General features: G+C 43.4%; 1 protein-coding gene across 1 annotated transcript in view; it reads right to left on the minus strand.

The window, feature by feature from the left end:
- The window catches only part of KLHL6 (kelch like family member 6), a 57,670-nt gene extending 33,197 nt beyond the window's left edge, over window positions 1-24,473 (minus strand). The window contains exons 1-2 of the mRNA XM_057737652.1: window positions 24,181-24,473; window positions 4,187-4,352 (exon numbers count right to left, since the gene is read on the minus strand). Coding sequence (XP_057593635.1) covers window positions 4,187-4,352; window positions 24,181-24,473 — 459 coding nt within the window. The remainder of the gene's footprint in view (window positions 1-4,186; window positions 4,353-24,180) is intronic.
- Between the last annotated feature and the right edge of the window lie 604 nt (window positions 24,474-25,077).

Here is a 25,077-nt window from a genome sequence, read left to right on the forward strand (position 1 = left end):
AGAAACTGAACAACCCTAGAAAAAGTTCAACAGATACTGACATTTGAAGAGCCTAAATAAAAAACTGGCAGGCCACCTGATAACCCCGGTAAATCTCTCTGGTCTACTCGCTTCCCATTCTACTCCATGTGCATCAAGCTGAACCTAGTATATTAAGGATTCAGTATAAAATATGACTGGAAAGCAAGCGTATTTGAGGAAAACCCTCTGTAGTAGCTCAATGGTGGCCCCCCGAAATATATGTTTACATCCTAATCTCCAGAATCTGTGACTGTTACCTTACATGGCAAAAGAGTAAATATTACTTTATATGGCACAAGACATGACTAGGTTAAGTATCATGAGAGGAGGAGCTTACCTGGTGGGCCCTACGTGCAATCACATATATATTTATAAAGCACAGACATACACGGAGGACACACAGAAGAGGCACAAGGTCACAGGCCATGTGACCATGACTGCAGAGGCTGGAGTGGTGTGGCCATGAGTGAAGAGATGCCAACAAGCCACCAGAAACTGGAAGAGGCAAAGAACAGATTCTCCCCTGGAGTCTCACAGGAAGTATGGCCCTGCTGACACCTTGATTTTGGACTTCTGTCCACTAGAACTGTGAGAGAATAAATTTCTGCTGTTTTAAGCCACCCAGTTTGTGATAATTTGTTATGGTAGCAGTCCTAGGAAATTGATACACCTTCTAAGATGAAAGTTGGAGACCTAAGCAAACACACAGAGTAAAGGAACTCCAAAGAAAGAGAGAGCAGAAGAAAGCTTCAAATATAATAGTCTCAAAGAAATAAGGGTAGGAATCTATTAAAACAAATAACAAAGACTCTTGGAAACTAAGGATATGGTGGCAGAAATTTAAAATTCACAGGAGAGTTGAAATATACAGTTGAGAATATCTCCTAGAAAGGAGAGGAAAAAGGTCAATAGGAGAGAAAAGGTAAGAAAAAATTAAATTAAATACAGAAGGTACAACACTTTAATAATAGCTCCAGAGCAGACAATGGTTAAAAGAGTTGGGAGGAAAGTGTCAAAGAGAAAATACAAGAAAAGTTCTCAGAGTTGAAAGATATGGGTCTCCCAATTGAAGGAACCAACACAGTGAATGAAAAAGACCCACAGCAATTGTAAGTGCTGCTGTAGAAATGAATCTACTGACATGGAAAAAATAATAACGCAATATAGGTGAAATAAACGAATTTAAAAATGTGTCCAATAGTGACCTATTCTTATAAAATATGTATGTAATAGGTAAAATATAGAGCGTTGCCTTCAAAATGTCAAAAGAAAAATATTTGCAACCTTGAATTTTATACACAGGCAAAATGTGAATCAAATATGGAGGAAAAACAAAAACATTTTTAGACATTTAAGTCTCAAAAAATTTATCTCTTCTATACTCTTTCATCGTAAGCTATTAAAGGTTGTGATCCATTACAATATGGGAGTATACAAGAAAGAAGATATGGGGTCCAGGAAGAGAAAATCCAACTTAGAAAAGAGGTAAAAGGAATTCCCAGGATGAAAGCAAAGGGAAGTACCAGGATCACAGCAGCACAACAGGCCTAGAGAGCGGCCAGTTAAGATTAGAGCAGGAGGACAGAGGGAAAAGAAGTTATGTACAATTGACGCCTCAAGAGATAACAAGTACACAAATCATTTAGAAATCTACAAGTAAATAAAAGAAAAAACACTTTAAAAACATGTGGAAGTAACTGTACCAGAAGAGTAGGCTGAAGGAGGGAGTGGGAATAGCAGATTACCTTTTCATTTTAAGACTTTTCGCTATAGTTTACATTTTAAGCTTGTATTAATTTCCTAGTGCTGTCATAACAAATTACCACAAACTTCGCAGTTTAACCAACCAGAAATTTATTCTCTCACAGTTTTGGTAGTCAGAGGTCTGAAATCAAGTTGTCAGTAGAGTTGCTTCCCTCTGGAAGCTCTGAGGGAGATTCCTTCCCATGTCTCTCTCCTATCTTCTCTCTCCTTGGTATTCCTTGGTTTGGTTGTTTTACTGACAAGGAAACTGGAGCACAACAAAATTACAAAACACATCAAAGCCACACAGATGGTAAGTGGTTTTAAATCCAGTAATCTGGCTCCAAGCTGTGCTATTACCACCCTGCTAGCTGCCTCTGTGTAAGTTAATGCACAGAAAAAGGACCTGGAAGAAGTCTATATACCAAGGAAGTTGCCATATTGCCCCTGAATAGAAAGAGGTTGTAGGTAATTTTTACGTTCTTTTTGCTTGTAAGGGTTTCTAATTTTCTGAAACGAGTTAGTAGTGTTATTACAATGTATAAATATTAAAAACTGCATTTTGAAAAACAACATTATCTCCTCAGCCTATCATATAAGACTTACTGTCAGTTAGTTGGAAAAACAGGAAACGTTACTAGATCCAACTCTGTCACTCAAGGCACATAGTAAATGCTCAATAAAATCTGTATTCATGAAGTATCTGCTCTGGTGTCAGACACTTGAAGCAATAAATGCGATGACTATCATGTCAGTGTTACCCATCCATCTTTAGACAAGTCAACAACCCTTTCTAGGCCCCAGGAAAGGAGATTAGCATGAAAGTAACAATGACAACTGTGCTTTGATTGAATTGTGGTGAATGGGGTGATTCTGCTCAAGATTATTGGTCCTTTGGGGGAAAGCGGTGAAGAGGGGATACTTGCCTTGTAAGAGAAAGTTCCCCAAAAACATAAAACCTGTACTAGATAGAGTCCGCTCCATGACACAAGAAGGATTTCTCTGAAGTTAGACTGGTGTAGTGGGTAGAGGGGATGAGACAGAGATGCTGAGGGTGAGGTTGCTGAGCTCCTCCCTCTACATAACAAAGGATGTTTCCCTGCCAGTGAATAAGGCTGAGGGTTTAAGCAGATAAGGACAGAGAAAGGGCAAGGGGCTGAGTGTACAGGTGGCAACTGATGTGGCCACATTGCCAGGTAAGGCGTGACCAGTCCTTTGGGATGTAACTTGTTCTGTATCTTTAAAATGCCCTGAGGAAACTGAGACAATAAAATTGGCTAACACTGCATTACTCAAAATCATCAGTGCTATTCCATGGTTGATTTTTCTCCCTCTTTCCACTTTCCCTTTCTTGCTGGGCTTCTAAATCCTGCCTAGACTCCAACCTCAACAAAGATAATCCCATTACCCATGATCCTGACCCTAGATCCCTCTTTCCGCACCTTCCCAGACTTTGTTTTCTGTTCCTTTCAACTGCTGACCAACTGATGATCCAAGAGGATGCCAACTCCCAAACTCCCAAGGCATGGGAAAGATCTGACGCTTGTCTTCAGTCCCTGGGAATGACCTGACCTGTCCCTGGACTCCATTTATCATAAATCCCAACATCCTCAGTGGGATAATCTCTGTCATAACCCAATGGCACCAAGCTCAAGGTGTAATCTTAGACCTGGGCAAAAATGGTAACTCAGGATGGAACTCCTGTGATAAATATGGGTGCAATTGTCATAATCTATGTGTCTAATGATTTTATGAAGCTAAATATAATTATCATAATAAGACTGAAAAGTAGTTAAATGCAAACAATAAAACTTAATTCTGATGGTTCTTGATTTATTTTCCATGACACCCCTCATGAAAAGTACTCCTCTTTCACACACCACAAATTGCTGACCAGGGAAGTTCCTGCTCCACTGGAATCTAGAGTTCCTAGTTCCCTGGAATCTAGACACTGCTCCCTGAGAGGCTGCATGGTATAGTGACATACATGTGGCCCCTGGGCTCAGAAAGCCCAGGGTTCAAATCACAGCCTTGTCACTTATTCTCTATGTGCCTTACTTTACCCACCTGTAAAGTGGGGGAAAGTGAGTATCCCCCTGGTGGTGCTAAGGAGTAGAAGGTACATATATGACTTGATGACTGCAGCCCCCCCACTCCAATTAGGCTTCTGTGAATTGTAGTCATTGTTCCTGGAGTCAGGAACCAGGTGCAGGTTCTAGGCACCAGGCTCCCCTGGCTTCATCTCATTAAGGAGTCAGTGACTCAGCTCACCACAGCTTTGGAAATTTCAAGCAAGCACAGTCCCAGCTAAGTGTATATGTGTGTCCCAGGTACAGGCCTGGGAACCAGGCCAGGCAGCTCTCCAGAGAATTGCTGCTTTTTTCTCTCCAGAGGAGAGCACTGGGCATGTTTGTTCACATACCTGAAAAAGGTTAGCAGCTTCCAGGACCCGCTGGACATTCTGCTTGGTGATCAGCGCCTTGCTGGTGTATGTGTAGTCCAGAAGGGTGTGCATGGTCTCCGCATCAACCCCTTTGATAATGATCCTCTTCTCATACTTTTCCTTTAAATCATTGCAGAACATGGCCCTGGGAGAAAGACATGCAAATATGAGTCCAACTGTGACCCTTGGTTCCAAAACTAAACAGACCCCCTTCAGACCTGTCTGCCCCCATGGGACAGTGAGTTCCCAAGGTCAGGACCTGGGGTGATTGCTTTCTGTTCCTCAGCACCCAGCACATACCAGATGTTCCATGAGTGCTTACTGAACTGACGTGTCCTGCTCTGCTGGGCCCAAGTGTGGTCCCCAAGGCAGTCCCAGATCTGAAGGGACACCAGGAGCCCTCCTTTACATTGCTTCAAGGTGTGGGATTCTTTCTGGAGGCTTGCGACAATGCCAAAGCCTTTTCCCAGAAACTGTACTAACTGAAGCAGTATCCACCAGGGTGGAGCCCTGGTGACAGAATGTACTTTCTAGATCTGGGACTTCCACCCCAACACAAAAGGGATTATACCCCTAAATCCTATTCCTCCTCCCTTTGCCACACCTTCTATTTATCTCTGGAAATCACTATCAATTTCCTTCCCCTATTTCCTCATCTATAAAACAAAAGTAACTACTTGTGGTTTTCCAGGAACAAACATCAAAAAGTCAGGAAAAAAGACATTGAGAAAAGGGAGAGAAAGAAGAAAAAGAAAGAAAGAAAGAAGAAAAAGAAAGAAAGAAGAAAAAGAAAGAGAGAGAGAGAGAGAGAGAGAAAGAAAGAAAGAAAGAAAGAAAGAAAGAAAGAAAGAAAGAAAGAAAGAAAGAAAGAAAGAAAGAAAGAAAGAGAAAGAAAGCAAGAAAGCAAGGAAGGAAGGAAGGAAGGAAGGAAGGGGAAGGAAAGAAAGAGGAAGAAACCACCTGACAAGTTTTTTGAACCTGTCCTTTTAGCCAATGAGTTCTTCTCCCCTGGGTCTTCCTCTGTCCTTCTTCCTGTCTTTGTTTTAATCAATAATAATCCTCCTACCCTTTGCCCTCCTCTTCTCTCCTCCCTCAACTGGCCTCTTCCCCCTCCCGCACAAGAACATGACAGCATGACACATAGAGAAATGTGAATTCTGCAAAGTTAACTAATCCCAGCCTGGAAGCAGTGGAGCAGTGATGTCATTTGGGCAGATGACTGATTTACAAGCCAATTTTTTCAGCCATAAACTCTTGGCCAGGGGGCACAGAGCCATCTGTAGAACCACATACTTTGTAAAGCAAGATCATGACACTCTCACCTTGCTGCCTCCTGATTCCATAGAGAACCCTGCCATCACAGCAACTACACAATTTCTTCTCAGCTCAGCCTGTCTTCCTTGGAGGAGTTGAACAACCTCACTCACTAAACCTCCCTTTGAGTCTCTAGAGCAGAACTGCCCAATGGAAATATGATGCAAGCTATACGTGTAATTTAAAATTTTCTAGTAACCATAATTTTAAACATAAAAAATGAGATAAAATTAATTTTAATCTTTTATTTAACCTAATACATACGGAAATATTATTTCAACACGTAGTAAATATTTTTAGTTATCAATGAGATAATTTACATTCTATTTTCATGCTAAGCCTTCAAAATCCCTCATGTATACTTTATACTTAAGGCACATTTCAGTCCAGATCAGCCATATTTCAAATGTCCAACAGCCACATGTGGCTAGTGGTCACTGTACTAGGCAGTGCAGCTCTAGAGGGTCAGTCTTGAACTCTGCTGTTGGGTCACCCAGATCTGCAGTCATCTCAGGGGGTAAAGTGAATGTCACCCACATGAATATCATATACCTGAGTATATGGAAACAGGACATTTAGCAGGAGAGGGTGGGGTCAAATGAAGCTTCATGTAACTGAGACCACATATCACTGGAGTCCTACCAAGGTGAAATTTAGAAATGCTCCTTCACCTAAAATATGATCTTAAAATTAGTAAAAGCTGAATTTTGTTGAATCTGTACGATCTCAAACATTCTAACGAAAACTGACAAAGTCTACTGTAGAGATGTTTTAATATGAAATGAGATAGGTATATAAATGTCTAATTCTATACCTTGTACATCAAGGTGCTCACAACCCTGGACCTGACAGCATTGGGCTTGGTCCAGTCAGGTGCCAGCATGACTGTCCACCACCCATCCAGCATAGAATTAGTGCTAGGGCTGCTCACAAACTGGCCTAGAGCATGGTACGGGCACATAATAGGAGCTCAATAAATGTCCATGGTTAGGGTTAGGGTTAGGGTTAAGGTCAGAGTGTGTCCTTCCTTGGGGGTTTTTTTTTGCCTGGCTTGGGTCCCAGAGTCCCAGCATTTCTCTGCTTTCCTCCAAGGCTTTTTCACCAATTACCTGCCACTTAAGTAAACCTCCTGGGCCACAGACACTGTGCTGAACACAGATAAGACCTGCAAAGCAGCAACAGAGACACAGCCGTGGAGAATAAAACATATGGACACCAAGGGGGGAAAGCAGGAGTGGGATGAATTGGGAGATTGGGACTGACATGTATACACTGCTATGTATGGAATAGATAACTAGTGAGAACCTGCTGTATAGCACAGGAAACTCTACTCAATGCTCTGTGATGACCTAGATAGGAGGGAAATGCAGAAGGGAGGGGTACGTGTATACATATGGCTGGTTCACTTTGCTGTACAGCAGAATCTAGCACAACATTGTGAAGCAACTATAACCCAATTTTTTAAAAAAAAGATGAAACTAAGGGGAAAACTACATATTTCTCGTAGACCAAACTCCCAGGCCTCTTGCTGCTCTCCAAAAGATCCATGGAAACACTTTGGCAAAGCTGGGACCCATGAAAGGCCCATAAGTTGGGCAAAGTGGGCCATCCCTAGGTTTTCACTTTAATAACAGTAATCTCTCACATTGATGTTTATAGCATTTGTAGGACAAATGGCTTTATCTCTCTTGATTATTATACCCATTTTATAGGTGATAGACTGAGGTAAAAGTTAAGTGAATAGCCTAAGACCCTTCAGGTGTTGGCAACAGCATGTGGACCAGAACTTAGGACTTTGGGCTCTTAGTCTGGAGCTCACCAGTGCACTAAAATCAAGAAAATCAGCAGGAGTTCAAGGCCATCTTTAGGGGGTCAACTGAGTGTCAGCACAGAGTGAACCAGACCACGTTTTGCTCCCTGAGAGCATAGCTGGGTTAGTTGCTAACCATTTACCCTTTAGCTTTTACAGGAGGTAAATAAAATTTTTGTGTAATTAAAAATACTTTCTAGACAGACACTGACCAAGTCACATGAGATTCTTGTAAAACAGAGGTAGCTACGAAGATCCTCTTTTTATTAGAAATAGTCTCAAAGTAAGGAGTCAGTTGCCCAATACTTTAGCAATGAGTCAGTGCCAACCCCGAAATAGATCTCATCTCCTACAACAGCCATGAAAACTGCCATGGGCCCAAAAGTCTCCTGGAATGAAGTCAGGCCATGGCCCCAGCACTCTGCCTGGGCTTCACTCCCCTCCAAGCTCCGCCAGCCTCGCTCCTGACTTCATTCAGGTCTCTACTCAGATGTCACCTCCTCAGGGTGACCATCCCTGATGCTCCGTCTAAAGTAGTCACTCCCTAACATCATCTCCTTTTTTCCTTCGTGACCCTGTAACAACCTGAAATTATATTATACATCTATTGTTAATGAGTTTAATAATTGTCTCCCTGCTAGAATGTGAGCTGAGTGAGGGCAGGGGTTGTGCCATGCTCAACACTATATCCCCAAGGCTAGAACAGTGCCTGGAACCCAGTAGAGACTCAGTAAATAGCTGGGAAGAGAATGAATGAATGAATGAATGAATGGGCTTATGCTTCTTGCCCTTGTATGTTTGCTTTTGACAGGAATCTGTACCTCCAAGAATTATCAAACACTCTCTGAAGGATGAGGCTAAAGAGGCCTGCCCATAGAGAACTCCCATCACACCCCTGAGTCCAGGACCTGGAGCTTCAAGAGGACATGCCCACACCAGAACTTTCCACTCGCAAATGCAATGAGTTCTTGATGCTCCAACAGTTCCTAAACGTCACCCACTGAGAATTTTTAACCAGCCCAACTTTGGTATGGCCCACCTCCTCCCCAGGGCTCCACACCTGCCACTGAACTTCCCGCTTCCTGAACCTCTAACCTCAATCATAGCCCTCTAAACAAACATCCACCTCCACTACCCCCACTCTCTCATTCTCAGACCAGCTCTGCCCATGCTGCCCCTTGTTCTATTTGTCCTCTAATCCCTCCACCATCTCATTTATACCAGGAACTAACTCCTCTGCGTCAATGAGGTATTCAGGGTGGGAAGAGCTCTTAACACTGGTTGCAAACTGAGTTAAATTCTGCTTAAGGATGAATGTCAATATGCATACAATTGGCTAAAAATATTTTTAAATTAGTAATCTTGTGCTGCTCAATGAACATCATAATGTTAAGAAAGGATTATTGGATATAAACCCAAGGTGGCCAATCAAAGGGGTTTCCAATGCAAAGGAAGCAGGGAGTCAGAGGATGCAAGGGCGACCAGAATGGGATGACATCACTATGGTCCCCAAAGCCTCTAAGCTGAAGACACCACACCCTCCACCTGCCATTTCCTAAACAAAGGAAGTACGTAGACGTTTGGTTCAGCCCAGTTTCTGACCTCAAGCTATTCCCTAAGCCCTACCATGTAGACCCTGTCCCAACACGTGAGTCCTGCCCACATCCCTGGCCTGCAGACACTCCAGCCTCAAGGACGGTGGGTCCCACAGTATATTTCATGGATGGCTTGCATCAGAATTTCTGGGGTGTTTAAGAATGCAGAATTCTGAACCTCAGAATCATACTCAGACCTACTGAATCAAAATCTTTGGCAGTGGGGAATATGAACATTATTAGGCTGCCCAGCCCCCACCAATAATTGTTTTGCAAACCAAAGTTTAAGAACCAGTGCCCTAGGTGGATGGACCTAGAGTCTGTCATACAAAGTGAAAGTAAGTCAGAAAGAGAAAACAAATACTGTATGCTAAGGCATATATGTGGAATCTAAAAAAAGGGTACTGATGAACCCAGCAGCAGGGCAAAAATAAAGACACAGAAGTAGAGAACAGACTTGAGGACACGGGGTGGGGGTGTGGGGTAGGGAAGGGGAAGATGGGATGAAGTGAAAGAGTAGCATTGACATATATACACTACTAAATGTAAAATAGATGGCTAGTGGGAAGCTGCTGCATAGCACAGGGAGATCAACTCCATGACTAGTGATGACCTAGAGGGGTGGGATAGGAAGGGAGGGAAGGAGGCTCAAGAGGGAGGGGATATGGGGATATATGTATAAATACAGCTGATTCATTTTGTTGTACTGTTGAAACTGGCACAACAGTGTAAAGCAATCATACTCCAATAAAGACCTGAAGAAAAAAAAAAAAAGAACCAATGCCCTAGAGAGAGGTTACCTCACTTTTCAACCCAGCTCCCCTTGGCTCACCCTGAGAAGGAGGAGACTGGACAAAGATCCAGGTCAAGGAAATAATGGGCTGTGGTTCTGGGACAGATATGCCCTTGAAAGTCTTCCCTCCCTGTAGATTCTCCTTTTCATCTTCTGAGATCCAGCCCCCCTAGAATTCCATGAGGCCTAGGGCTGCCCCCAAAATTGGGAGGGGGGTAGGGGTACTCCTCCTCCATTTCCCAACCTGGTGCAGGTTCAGATGGAAGCAGGCCTTGTCCTGGCCTCTTAAGTCTTTCTCTAACTTAGCTGTTTAGACAAGGTCTCTGCAGCTTATATTTAAGTAACACATTTCAATAGATCTAGGAGTTCTGAAACAGGACGTGGTGCCAAAGCCCTGTTAGTAACAAACAGTGTGCAATTCCCTGTTCTTATCTGCTGCGCTCATGTAAATCTCACATACGTGGAGGGGTGCCTTCAGAGAAGGATTTGGAGGTTCATGGCCATCCCTCTTTCTACTCCAGAGACACGACTAACGGCCCTCTGCTGTCTCTCTCCTGGAGTCCTGGGGCCTGGAGTCAGTTCCCTGAATTCCCAGCTGCTGGCTCAGTATTTGCTCCAAACTGACAGAGGAGCTGGAACCTCCGAGCTGCCCCCACCGGGCTCTCAACATCATCAGATGTCAAAAGAACTGCCTCTACCAAGCTCCTTGCCTAAGTTCACCACTCTTCAAGGATGCTGCACATGTACCCCTAGGGGACCAGAACGCCAGCCATGTTCCTATAGCATCAGACTCTCAGCCCTACTGGACCATTGCTGAGGCCTCTGCATGCCACGGATGGCCTCAGCCCATCCAAATTTATGACAGAAAGAAGGACTTGCACTAACCTGAAAGGTCAGGCAGGATCAACATCAGTCACAGCAAATGTTTGTGGCCAGAATTCAGCAGTGATTCAGCCACAAGGATGTAATGGGAAGTTCATGTTTTGGCTGCCCAACGTCATTCTTAACCATTTCAGGAGGAGTGCCCAGATCTTCCTTTGGGGAACGATCCCTCCTCCAGTACCAGTCTGGGAGGATGTCTCCCAGGCCACAGTGACTGGGTCACGGATGGGCACAGGAGGGAGCCAGTCCAATTGAAACCAATTCCAGAACTTTCTCTGGAATTACTGGGAAAGAGAAGCTCTCTTCCCACTGGGGTTGCTGAGCTGAGAGAAATAAAAATTCAGAGCTGCTAGAGACCGTCTTGCTTCCATGTGTAAAGAGCCCCCCTGAGAGAGACAGACCAACACAAAGGAGAGACAAGAGACATACAGTGAAACTGAGTCCTGATGACATTATTTGAGCACAATGGTCCAACTAACACTGAAACCAATACCCCTGGACTCTTAAATCATGTGAGCAAAGAAATTCTTTTTTTATATGCTTGAACCAATTTGAACTGAATATCTGCCATTTGCAATGTAGAGTCCTGACTGACACAACTGGACAAGAGAAATCCTGAATAACAAACAGGACCAAATGTTAAAGGAGACTGTACAAAAAGTGCCCAGGAAAGGAAATGTTCACGTGCTCTCAACATTGCTATTCAAGGCCCTTCAGAATCTCATCTGTGCACCCACTTCCCCATCCCATAGTGTATCAATAGCTAGCAGTTTCCAACACAGGCCTCTGTTTATGTGAATAACTTTCGGCTGCAGACAGGGCTCTCCATGCACACTCTATAGGGCCTATTTTTAATGTGTCTTTTCCCTCTGTTAGATTCATAAGGATCTTAAAGGCAAGGGTTGGATTTTATTTCTCTCTCAATTCTTATTTACTGGCCCATAGTAGGCACTCAATATTTGTTGGATGGATAGATGGATGAAAAGTAAGCTACACATACAGCTCAGTCCTGTACTTGATCCTGTAGGCCAAGTGGACTACCCTTGTCTCCAAACCCACATTTACCCTCTAACTGCCATGGGAATAAATAACAATGACCTCCAAGACTGATTGGTTGCAGCAAAGTATGTGTGTGCAGAACTATATTTTCTAGTGATTCTCCAAATCAGAACTCCAGGTCCATGGTGTTTATCCTAAGCCCTCCTACCTGAGATTTTACATTACAAAACATGGTGGTTGTTCTTCACCTTCATTTACTTTTGCGCATCTTCCACTTTCTTGCCCAAAGGTGAAACCTGGCTTCCTCTAATGAAACACCACTTCCCTCACCACCCTCTTCTCTGATTCTCACTTCCCTTGGGCTGGGAGCAAAGTCAGCATTTGTGCTTACTGTCCACGGCCACATCCTGAATAGGCTATCGCCCTGGTGGCTACTTATCACCCTCTTTTTCCAAATGTTTTCCAATCTCAGCCCCTCAGGACCCCATGCTGGTTTCCTTATGGCTTCCATGTCATTTTCCAGAAATCAAGGATTAGCCTTTGCTTAGAGATTTTTCTGAGAACTTCCTGGCTCTGACCACTTAAAATCATGAGAACTGGTCCCAATCCTCACCTCAAGGTATTCAAATGTGGAGGCTTCCCCAGTCCTAAAACTTCTCCCTACTGTGACAGGACAAAGTTGATCACATATGAGTTCCAGACTTCTCCCACCACCAGCTGCCACAGAGGAATCTGGACTGTCAGGCCTGTTCTTTGGGCTTTTACAATACAGAATCCAGAGGCATGTGGGAGGACTACAGGAGATCTTCCAGCTGGGGATGGAGAGGAGTTTTGAAGCAAGAGGCAAAGGAGGAGTTACTTCAGGCTGGGCTACCTTCAGGGCTGCCCAGTTGGGGCCAGAGTTGGGGTTGATATCCAGCTGCACTTGCAAAGCCTTGAGCCCTGATGGAGATAGCAACAGTCCCCAGGGAAAGGAGCACATATTTCTAACTGGTCTGCCCAGACAGAACTTTTTAAAAATTCATACAAAGGTATCCTAAAAGGTAGCAGTGATCAGAGATTTGGATAAGAAAGGGGAACAGACTTTAATAGCTGTGTTGTGTGTCTCGTCAAAGTGTTAAGAAAGAAAAAGAAAGAAAGAAAGAAAGAAAGAAAAGAAAGAAAGAAAGAAAGAGAAAGAAAGAAAGAAAGAAAGAAAGAAAGAAAGAAAGAAAGAAAGAAAGAAAGAAAGAAAAAGAGAGAAAGAGAGAGAGAAGGAAAGGAAGGAAGGAAGGAAGGAAGGAAGAAAAAGAAGAAAGAAAGAAAGAAAGAAAGAAAGAAAGAAAGAAAGAAAGAAAGAAAGAAAGAAAGAAAGAAAGAGAGAAAGAGAGAAAGAAAGAAAAAGAAAGAAAGGAAGGAAGAAAGAGAAAGAAAAAAACACAAGTTCGGAGCTTCAGTTACACTGAAATTACTCATTCTGTTTCTGGGCTCTGCTCTACAACGGGGTGGCATGGGTAGGTGAAGGATTGATAAAGTCACACTGCCTTCTCTTTCTCTTTCCTATCTTGAAGCTCAGAGAAGTATGGCTTGTCTTCCAGCCCCACTTCCAGCCCCACTTTCTTCCTCCTCTTCTCACCAGCCAACGCCACCCCGCTCCTTGCTGTCTGGCTCTACGTTGTCTGGCTGCCGTGAGAGCCCTCAAAGAGGACTCAGAATGTCCCTTGAGACTGTCTCCCCATCCCCACTTCCTCAGCCTTAACTCCGACCTCATTTCCTCTACCTGTAATTTCTGCAATCACCTGAGGGTCTCCCTAGGTTATCAAGGCCTCCACATCACAGCCCAAAGCGTTATTTTAACAGAGCTATTGGATCACTTCCCTGATTAAAAACTCTTCTCTGGCTTCCCATGTCCTATACGGTGCATTTCAAACCCTCAGTCCTAAACCAACAAACCTTTCATGCTACCCTATCCTGCCCATCTCTCTCAGCCTTATGGGCCCACATATTTTTTACTTCAGCTTTACTCTTCTACCATAGGTTCTCCCCATGCTTACACCGAATGATACTTTCCCAGATGTGTTTTCTTTGGCCTGGAACGCTGCTCCCTTTCTCCCCTTCACTTGGTCCCCTGGGGCCAATGCCTACTCATGCTTTAAAGCTCTGCTCAGATATCACTTCTTCCAGGAAGCCTTCGCTGACTGCTTTTTCTCCAGTCTGATTTTGTCGCCGGCAAAGCCCGCTGGGATCCCCAGGGAAAAATAAGATGGAATCTGGGTGGTAAGATAATGTCTAACCGCTTCTTTCGTGCTTAGTCTGCCTGTAGAGGGCTGTGTGCAGAGGCTTTGCACCTAACTCGTCGGATTAGCGTTCCCAGTGCAGAAGCGTGGGACTGGACACCTCACCTCCCAGACTGCAAGCAGAAGTGCTGTGCTCAGCGCAGCAATTCAAGATGGCGGCGGGCCCTGGGCAGAGACACGGTGCCCCACGCTGCAATCAAGGGCTGCCACCAGCCTCGCGAGAACTCCGCCCCGCCCCTCCCCTCAGGGAAGAACCTTGTAAAGCAGCCCCACCCACGGTCTGGCGGGGGAGTGCGTGCTGTAGAGAGCTAGCACTTCTCCATTCTCGGATCAAAGAACACACCTTTCCTTTGCTTCAGAACCAAACTCAGTCTCCTTCTATGGGCGCGAGCAATACCAGGCAGGAGGACCCTTGTTGGGGCACAACTCTAAAGTGTTGGTAACAATTTCATGCCCTTCCATAAACAGAGCTCCATCATATCCCTTATCACCCTGTACCGAAACACTGCTTTACCTGTCTCTCTCTTCTGACTCGTGATTTCGAAGTGAGACCCATAACTCATTCATCTTTGTACATTGAACGCCTGGCATAGATTAGGCGCTTGATAAATTTGTGTCAAATGAATGAATACATGAACGGATAAGTGGGTGGAATTTCACTAAACCCATGCAACACCACAGTACTGAAACCTTAATATTTTGTGCTCCTGCCCCCCAGATATTTGTACCTTAAGAGAGGTTACATGATCCGGTGTTCCTTAATTAAAGGCTTACACATCACTAGTGGTACACGAAGAAGTGTGCGAGGAGTGCAGCTTTTCACAGTAATTACTAAGAATTCTCCACCACTCTCCTTCTTTGGGGTCATCTGTAAAGGAGACAGACGTCGTCTGCCAACCCGTCTGCTATTCTGAGCTTTAAAGATACTGCCAGTCATTTGAGAAATTTCCTAAATTTCCTGATCTCCATTCTCTCCGTCCTGTTTCTTTTGTGTGCTGTGTCCACCAACCTCACCTTCTTGAAATTATTCACCAGGCATCTGCCCCTCCCTAATTCCCCCAACACCAAAATGCCCTTGACACCCAGCCCCCTGCAAGCCTGAGCTTGCTCTACATAACATGTGATCTCTTGAATGCCAGTCAGCTCTTACTTGACCCTAGACCTGGATCATTATATGCAAAGCTGCTGATGGTTAATTTTTATAGATCCCTGAATGTCTCCTCAGAAAAAGGCTATGATGCAACTTTTGGTTTGATTGTGTGGGGGTTTTTTTGTTTTTTGGCCACGTGGCATGCGGGATGTTAGTTCCTCGACCAGGATGGAACTCATACCCCCTGCAGTGGAAGCATGGAGTGTTAACCACTGAACCACCAGGGAAGTCCCTGATTGTGTTTTAAAGTCATAACAGTGTCAGCACTCCTGCAATTATTGCGGCCTTGGAGCTTTCCGCAAAAGTTACATGTACTAAAAGAATAAAAGAATCCTTACAGCTGGCAGAGGACATACAGGTTGGCTAAATGGTATTCTTTCATAGCAAAGGGGTTTTATCTTTATACAGAAATGGCCTCTCCAAAAGAACTTGAGATGGTTTATAGTAAAAAAGCACAGGTATTTTAAAATACAGTAACAACATTAACAACAAAAATTAAGAAGATAAGAACTAAGGAATTAAATTAGGAGGAAAATATATCACAGAAACCTAGGCTAAGGAAAGCAAATGCACTGAGCTTCCTGACAGCCAAAGCAAACACAGAAGTATAACAAGTTGGCTAATTAAAAAGTAAGCCAGGATCTGTTATCCTTCTTTAGTGGAAATTTATTTTTCCTTTTGCCCAATGTGCCCCTCTCCTTTCTGGAAAATGTTCTTCTCCCCACCCAGGTCCCACTCAAATCCTGTGGTTCAAGTAGGTGCTCTCACCTTTTACAGACATCTCTCTCTCTGTCACACACACATACTCACCTCTTCATCCACCAGTGGACTCCTGAGCTAAACTGGGCTGACTGTTGTGCCCCATGTTCCTGACAGTGATTGGTTTAGGATTGGGTAATTGAATGGAGCTGAGCCAAAAAGTCTTTCCTGGGGACTTTCAAACTGAAGCTAGCCTCTCAGTTTCTCCCTGAAACAAAAGCTGGGAGAAGTGAGTCTCAGAGCTGCCAACAGGCAAATTCCCTATCATGAGGCAGCAGTGCACCTGAGTAATCCCACCTGAGAGAGAAGCAGTGAGGGTGGGAAGAAATCTCCCTGACTGCATTCAAGGCCTTGATTCCTCTTCTTCCTGGGCTCTGCGATATCCCGGCCCTTCCTATGCTTTGGTTATGTGGCCAAATACCTTCCTCTTTTGCCTAAGCTGGTTCAGCTTTGAGTTCCTATCCTTCTCAACCAAAAGAATGCTTACGAATGTAGGAACATTGAGCAACAAACAAGATGGATGGTGAGCTCGAAGGCAGTTTTACCAACAACACAGATGTTCTGCATCTGGCCATCTCTTCTCAGGGACTGTTTGGTGTTTACTATATTAGAATTTAGTTCTGTAAAGGAATTTTCATAGAGGGACAGTTACATATCCATGTACTTGATGCAGGGATAAAGTTCAGAACTTGAAATGCAAATGATGAAAGTATTTCTCTGTTGTGTTTTAGTTGAATGCTACATGGAACATTATTCTAAACTGGAGAAGAATATTTTTTCCGTTCTTGATTGAAAGAAGATCCATATGCCCTAGACACTAGGCAGGAGATGACAGAGATGACATTTTATTGAAAATTCAAAAGACCTGATTGCACTTCTGCCCTGAGGCAGCAACCCCTGCCCAGCATCTTCCAATCCTAGGAAAGGTCTGTAGGAGTCACCATATAGGCATAGCACATCTGTGTCCAGATGGTCACAGGAGTGACCTGTTGAATCCACAACATTCTGAAGCATTTTGGATTTTGTAATTGTTCCTTCTAATTTTTCATATGATGACCACACTTTATCATCCTTCCCTTTTCTAAAGTTGTGCAATGGCCTCCCGGCTCTTTGAGGATTTCCTGCTCTGACTAGGATACCACTTAATCAGTGACAGAAACTGCAGGAAGAATATCAAGTTTTATTCATGTCAAACATTTACAGGGTGTCTGCTGAATGCCAGCTACTGCAGTGGTAGCTCACACTTTCAACCTGATTCCAGTAATATATGATGAATGATGCCTTCATGCCACATACTCTCACAGGTATGCCCAGGGTGTAAATGGAGTGTAAATTTGGAGGGAGAGGATGAATGAAAGTGCAAATAATTGTCCTTTTGTCTTCTAGTATCTCAGAATCTGTATCTCTGATTCCTATCTGACAAGAGCAGTAGAATTCCCTAATACTTGTTTAGCTCATATTACTTTAAGTTCTATTCTGCATCTAATGCAGGCCTGTCACACAGCAGTTGCATAAAATGGACCCTTGGCATTTTTTATTTGCCCAGCCTCTGAAACCCTCCCGTGGCAAATCTCCCTCTGAATGAGATGTAGTGTGTGGCAGAAGCCAGTTCCCTATCCAGAAGCTGTAAAAGCCCAATGCTCACTTTCCCAGCTTGTCCCAGCTAACACCCTAAAATGTATGATCCGGACTTGACCAATCAGATAAACCAACCCCAGGCTATGAACTGGAATCTGCTGATGCAGAGGCAGGAGCAGAGGAAAACCTGTTCTGGTTGAGGCAGCAGAAGCAGCAGCAGCCTCCAGTTTCCTGAGGCAGCATTGGCAGCAGTGCCTGGGGCCACAGCTGTGCTAGCATCAGCCTCCAAGATCCTGCAGCAGCAGGGGAGTCCTCCCCCGACCGGTTCTAGGTGGCTTTAGGTTGTGGTCCTGACCACTGCCTGGCCTCCCTTGCTCCTGTCTGTTTTTTGAGTTTGATACTCCAAGCTTCTGGAGGATACTGTGAGTTACCTACATAAATCCCCTTCTCAAAAGAGCCAGTTGATTTCTGTGCCTTGGAACTAAGAAATCTGACTTATTACCATGCACAAAATGTTTAGGCAAATAAGTTTATAAATGAATCCATTTCCTTATGTGTATTTCGCAATAACTCACCAGGATAGGTAGACACAAAGCATTAGCCTCACGGTGCTTTTGATAACGTTGCTGAGCCTCAGAGAAACCAAACGATTTCTTCAACATTTATACAGACAAGAAGTGGTAGGATCTCAATTCAAATCCCAGTGACAGAACTTTAAGATAAGTGTTCTTTCCACTATATCAACAGTTATTTGTTCCAGCCCAAGTGATGTCCCATAGGTTCTTGAGGCCCTATACTTTCAAAGCATACTGTCTCTTCACCTTACACCTTGACTTGCCTCCTTATTTCTTACTTTACCCTTTGACCTAGACCAGTTCCCTAAGGCATGCTGGGTCTTTGCTACCAGCATCTGTCAGCTCAGCCCCCAACCCCCACCCCAGACACAAATTGGGTGAACGTTCCTACTGTATTCTGCCTGTGCATGTGTGTATATGCACCAGAGGCAATAATTTTTACATCTTCTCATTTGCAGCTTACACGGACCACACTAGGGCATGCTGGGGAGGGGGAGTTAATGGTCTTACACAAGAAATATCTTAACAGCCTTATTTCTGCCCAGTGGAGAGGTCTGTTTTCAGTTTGGATCCCAATAGGAAAACCATTCTCCCTATCAAAATGAATTCCCTGGAGGTGAAATAGAGACAATGCTATCTACTTGTTGTTATTTAATGGTCAATATTGTGAGAATAAAATGAAATGAAAAAGGATTCAACAAAGTTCCTGGCATGCAATAAATGCTCAAAAAATGTTAGCCTTTCCATATTCCAAACTGTGAAAAGTACTTAATAAAAAGGTGTTTACGACCACATACTTCATAAAAACAAAATTTTGGAAGCAACCTAAATTCACAATGAATGATTTTCATATTATACATCCGTTTAAAATGATAGCTAAATAAGTAAATAAACAGTAGTTATGAAAACTATGGAGCACTCACTATAGGGGAAAAATTATAAGAAAAAAGGGTGCAAAGCAAGATGCAAATTATATATAAACTATGTTTACAAGTATATTAAAATATGCAGATGAAAAAAGGTAGAACAATACCAAAATGAAAATTAACTTTATCAGAAAGTCCCATAACCCCTTACTCTAAAATCTTGCAGCCAGATGTGCTTTGGCATTCAGAATTGTTTGGCTATTACCATATCATGAATACTCTCTAGCACCTCCAGCACTCCTTAATCCAACACACTAGCACATCAGCAGTGAATATATGAAAAGTTGCCCTAAGACTCTAAGTAGCCTCCTCTCAGTTCAGAAGATGTCCTTCCACCAAATGAGTGGGGTACCAGTTGGATTTGCCATCAAATAAATTGTGAAAAACTTTTCCATTTTCAGCACTTTGGGGATTTTGAAATTGTGGATAAGAGATTATAGATCTATAGTACTGAAATATTAACCACCATGTTGGTACTGCCAAAAGGACAATGTTAAAATTATAAAATACAAAACCCAATGCTAGAAGTACAATCATCAGTCCATTTGAGTTCATCAGCAGAACCCGCAGTGGCGGTAGCAATCCTAAATGTTTTTGCCATTAGCCAGATATTCAATCCAGACCCAGATGGCTGTAACTCATCCGTGTTTATTCTATCACCTGCACTTACTGGTTCCTTTCTAGATATGTTACATCATTATGGAGAAAACACAAAGGATACATCTAAACAGAGGTTAAGAGTAGCCTCTTGCCCCCCTTTCTGCCATCTAGAAATTGGTTAATATAGAGTAATTATTAATACATTGTGCCCACAATACCCTTCCCATTCTGGCCTTGTGCTTGATTTTTGCTGCTAGTGGTTAAAGTCCCCTTATCATAGCTTCAGGGGACCAGACCCAGAGACTGAGGTGCTGAGGTACAAAGCAGGGGCCAAGTCCAGGCAGGGATTTCAGGCACCAGCAGCAATAAAGGAACTTGCTGTTGACAGCCTCAGCCTGGAAGCTTATATAGTCATGTAGGAAGAGCCAGTCATCAAGCAGGACTAAGAGGAGCCTGATGACCCCTCCCTACATCATCACTATTTCCCTCCCTCTGCCAACCCTGGGAATTACGATATGGTTACTCTCAAGAGTTTGCCATATTCTGCAGTGAGTTGCTCCCCCGCAAATGGACACTGGCTTAAATGGAGATCATTTGGGAAATGGGGCCCAGTATGCAGGATGCACAACCCCTCCAATAACTTGGATTTGGGGACCTGTTCGAAGCAAAACACAAATGGCAGCTTTGTAGCAGCCTTATAAAACACACTAGTAGTCTTATAAAATTTTTTAAAACATTTTTATAAATGTTAAATCTGTGCCTCCCTTGATTTTGCTAAGCTTTATTCTCCCTCACCCTTTTCTCAGCCTCAATTCTACGTGTTTTCCCAGCTTCTTCATTCCACTCCAGACTTTTAAATAGGCCCCCAAAGGGAACTACATTGTCTGAGTTACTAATATATTTCCTACTTACAGCCACGGTGGTTACATATGCAGCTAGACAATAGCTGGGCAGCAGGTTCAGAAAACCTGTATAGGATAATGGACATGATAAAGATGCTGGGGGGATAGAACTGGTAGATCTCTGATGCACTGGACCACATGAAAGATCACTGTGGAGAGGCTGTAAGCAAAAGATACCCTGAAAACTAAGCAAATGGAAAAAAGAGTGCGTTATTAACTTCAGGAAAGACAAGAAGGTTTACAAGAAAGAAAATGTAATCATAACACACAATTTGTCTCAACAGGAAACAACGTTTTCATAGACATAATGTAAACTCAATACAAATGTATCAAAGATAACATTATATTGAGAGATTATAGGAAAGGGAAGCATATGGTAAGGGAGTTGGGTATAAGTGCTAAATCCTTACCAGACATATTAGAAAATTAATAAATGATGTCTAACATTGAGAAATGAAGGAAGAGCAGTATAAGAGTATTTTGTAGAAATATAAATATAATACCAGAAGAAACAGAAACAGCTAGATATTGAAAATGGTGGGGTCTAGTGACCAAGACTGAAGGGTGGAGGAATTTTGGGTTTTCATTATTAGCCTTTAAATACTATTTGACTCTTTGTTAACTATTTGCACACAGTACTTTGATAAAAATAAATTTTGATTTAAAAAGGTGTAAATGAAAGTTCAAAAGGCTATGAAATGATAGTTCATAGAAAAAGAACTGCAGATGACCCTTAAACATATGAAATGATGTTTGACTTTATCAAAAATAAGAGAAATACAAATTAAAACTAACCTGAGATACTGTTCCTCATCTATCAGATTGGGGGAAAAAAACCCAAAATTAGACGCCATCCTCTTTTGGTAAGGCTGTGGGGAGGGCAAAATTATTGAACCTCTATTAAGAAGAATCTAGCGGGACTTCCCTGGTCGTGCAGTGGTTAAGAATCCGCCTGCCAATGTAGGGGACACGGCTTTGGTCCCTGGTCCGGGAAGACCCCGTATGCCGCAGCTAAGGAGCAGTTAAGTCCGTGTGCCACAACTACTGAGGCCTGCACGCGGCTAAAGCCCATGCTCCTCAACAAGAGAAGCTACCACACTGAGAAGCCCGCATACCACAATGAAGAGTAGTCCCCGCTTGCCACAACTAGAGAAAGACTGGGCGCAGCAACGAAGACCCAATGCAGCCAATTAATTAATTAATTAATTAATTTTAAAGAAGAAGAATCTGACAATATCGACTAAAACTACAGATGCATTTCTCTCTGACTCAGCAAACCCTCTTCTAGAAATGCACCCCCAGACACTCCAGAATGCATGTGAAATGACATATAAGATTATTCATGATAACATTGTTTATAATGGCAAAAACTTAGAAACAATCCAAATGTCTTTCAATAGAGGATTGGTTAAATAAACTATAGTTCAGTTACTTAAGTGGACAATATTTATGTTCTCAGTGAATAAAGAAAAAAACCCCTACACAATTTTACAACCGCTTCAGGCCCTCCAGAGCACAGAAGGCGAGGTCAGAAGCTTCTCAGACAGAATAGGCTCTCTGCCCTTTCGAAGTCTAAACATAAGAGGAACTTGGCTACCAACCCCTTTCAAAATCTTAGGAACAAAGCAAGACAGGGGTGAGGCAATGTCAGACTTAATGGCAGTCCCAGGTCCAAATCGCACTTGGGCACTGTGTTAACTGAGACCCTCCGAGCTTTGGTTCCTCACCTGGAAAAGGGGAGACAATTCCCCAACTCAGGGGCGTTGTCATGAGGATTAAGTGGGACAGTGCATGTGACACAGGTGGCACAGGGCCTGACCCACAATAAGTGTTCAACTACAGAAGTTATCTTTAATAGTAGTACCGGGAAAAGAATCCTGTCTCCAGGACTCTGTTCATTAGAGGAGAACAGTCACCTTGGAAATACCAAGAGAAGAATCAAAAAAGAATGGAAGGAATTTCCCTTCATGACCAGGCAGTTTGGGAGGAGACTCATCACCCACAGGCAGACACAGGTACCGTATGGCCGCCTCCAGCTTCTCGTTGCCCCGATTTCTGCCTCTGAATCTGGGACACACTTTCCCTAAGGATCGTACATCAGCAGGGGTGGAAGAACCTGAGCCCAAACACCTTCTGTTTAGACTGAGAAACCCCAGGACTGGAGAAACCAGTGATGTATTCAAGAACACACAGCCAGCCGTCCTGTTTCGTAGCCAGGTTGAGTGGCTAATGAAATTGCTAATCGGGGCATGTATTTTATAATAGCAGTATTCTAGTGACTCAAAACAAAAAGCGTAAACCTGAAAGTGAGTGCTCAGCACATGAGCTAAATTGACTCTCATTCATTTCTGAGAGGGGTTGTGATCAATATGAAATCATGTGATCGATACTGGTGAAGTGAGTGATGTGTTTATCTGTGTCAGCCCAGCTTTATGGCCGTGCCTACACTTTACCTGTTATATACTTCTTGTGGAGTAAAGCCTCCAGTTTAGGGGCAGTTTGTACTGCAATAAAAACAAAAATTTCTAGAACGTGCCCAATCCTTGCTCCAGCAATGACTAGCTATGTAATGTTGGGTTTCTATTTCCTCAGCTGTAAAAGGGCATATAAGCCACCTTCACCATGCTGTTGCAAAAATAAAATCAGATAACTGTCTGTCTGGCACACAGCAGGCCCTACTTCCTACAAACCCAGATATCCCTTTGCCTCGTCTACATACAGGACCTAATCAGTCCCACAACAGCCTGTTTCCCTTGCTCTTTGAAGTCCAAAGACTTTCTCCTAAGTGTCTCAAAAAATGAAAAAGTAAAATACCATCTATGATATTTACATAGGTAAATAATTTTTAATTTCCTCAGTCAGAACCAAGAGTTAGGAAGAATCTTGTTAAGAAATACAAGGGTATTTCTTTTTCAAGTTCCCCGAATACCATTTGCATCCATACTTCCCTTGGGGACTGGTTCCCACCATGTCTACATCGATCTGGAGAACTCTGGATCCAGCCGGAATTCACTGGGTTCCTGATTCTCCTCTCTCCTGATTCCTACCCCCAAGCATTTGCTCAATATACGGTTCCTAGCTGAACTAAGAAGAACGAGGTAAAGAATTTCAACAGAGATATACTGAGCATCTACAAGATGCTAGGCACTATGTGAGACTCTTTTTCCTCTCATATTTAGTTATCATAATAATCCTGAGAGGTAAGCACCACTGTCCCCATCTTACGGATCACAAAACAGAAACTCAGAGCATTAAGTAATTGGCCTCAAGTCCCAGGCTCAGGAAGGGGCAGAGTGGGAAGGAACCCAGCTCTCTGAGTTTATTGTAACTAGTGGCTTCTCTCTTCTAAAACATCTTTGTAACTGCTTTCCCTTTGCACCCACTCCCTGCACATAAGCAGAAGCCCCTAATTTTCAGCAAGTCACTGGATAACTTTAAAAGAGTGGCCACGTCCTTTTCTCTATGTCTATTGGTGAACAAAGACAGCATTATGTTTCCAACATACTAGTCAGGTGGTGGGGGGAAAATCCCCATAACTTCAGTAATTTTCCACCCTCTGGAACAAAGACATATACACATTAAGGCTCACCATAATGTATAAACATTGCTTATAAATGATGCAAGCTCTCTTTTAATATGACTTAAATTCTAAACTCTAAGGTTTAATAGCTTCCTTTTTTGAATTTTGAATAGACAAACATAAGTAAATACACAAACCGTACATGCAACAGCCAACTAGTTAGATTGGGCTCACATCAATATAGAGTTCCCTATGACCTGCACCCAATTTGACTCTGGTCCTAGGCGTGCTGACCTGAAATAGTTGCTGGCCGCGGCAAGCACCACGCGGTGGCAGGAGAATTCCTGAATGTCCACACACAAGATGACGTCTGTCAGAGCGTTTTCCACTCGGAGGGTCTCCAGGCCATTCTGCAGAATTAAGGAGAGTCCCGTATCGTCAAATTTTACTTTATCACCATTTAAGATTTCTACCAGGTCTCCCCTCTTCTGGGAGGGCTCATCTGTAGAAGGTGCCAGGGGCCCTTCCAAACTCTTCTCTACCACGTCGTCCATGGTCCAGGTGCCCCTTTGTCCTGCCATCAACATCCAGACTGAAGGAGCGCCCAAGTTTCAGGCAGGTCACATTGCAGAAGCTGAGCGGATTTCCTGTGCAGGGCCCTCCACTTATCACCAGCTGTCACACACACATAACAGGAAGTCTCGCACTTTCTCATCCTGTTACTACAAACGCCAGTAGCTTCTATTCTTCTTCTTTCTGTAATCATCACAAGGTTAGAAATTACTTAGAAGGGTGTGTAGGAAGGGGCTCCAGTGAAAAGGAATGGCTTCTAGAGTCTGCTATTAGTGCCGTGTGGCTATTTTGGTCCACCTCCCCCCTCATATCCGTGAGCAGGAAGTCTCTGAATTCTGGTTATTACATTTGTACTACTGGTGCTTCTATATCCCAAGTTGTCAACGATGGGATGGGCAGGGGACATTCTAAATCCTCCTCCTCCTTCCTCCCAGGAGTCTGAGACCCCATGACGTGCCCCCACCTAGTCCCTTGGGAACCCTGGAAAGCCTACTTAGCTCTGGCATTCTCTTTTCTATCACCACTGCATGTCATCTGTCTTTGTATTCTTCCCTGCTCAGGGGAAAACAATGTCATGGCAAATATTAACATTCCCCTTCCCCCTAAAATGTCTATTGT

This window comes from Hippopotamus amphibius, chromosome 6 (assembly GCF_030028045.1).
Source record: "Hippopotamus amphibius kiboko isolate mHipAmp2 chromosome 6, mHipAmp2.hap2, whole genome shotgun sequence".
Taxonomy (NCBI): domain Eukaryota; kingdom Metazoa; phylum Chordata; class Mammalia; order Artiodactyla; family Hippopotamidae; genus Hippopotamus; species Hippopotamus amphibius.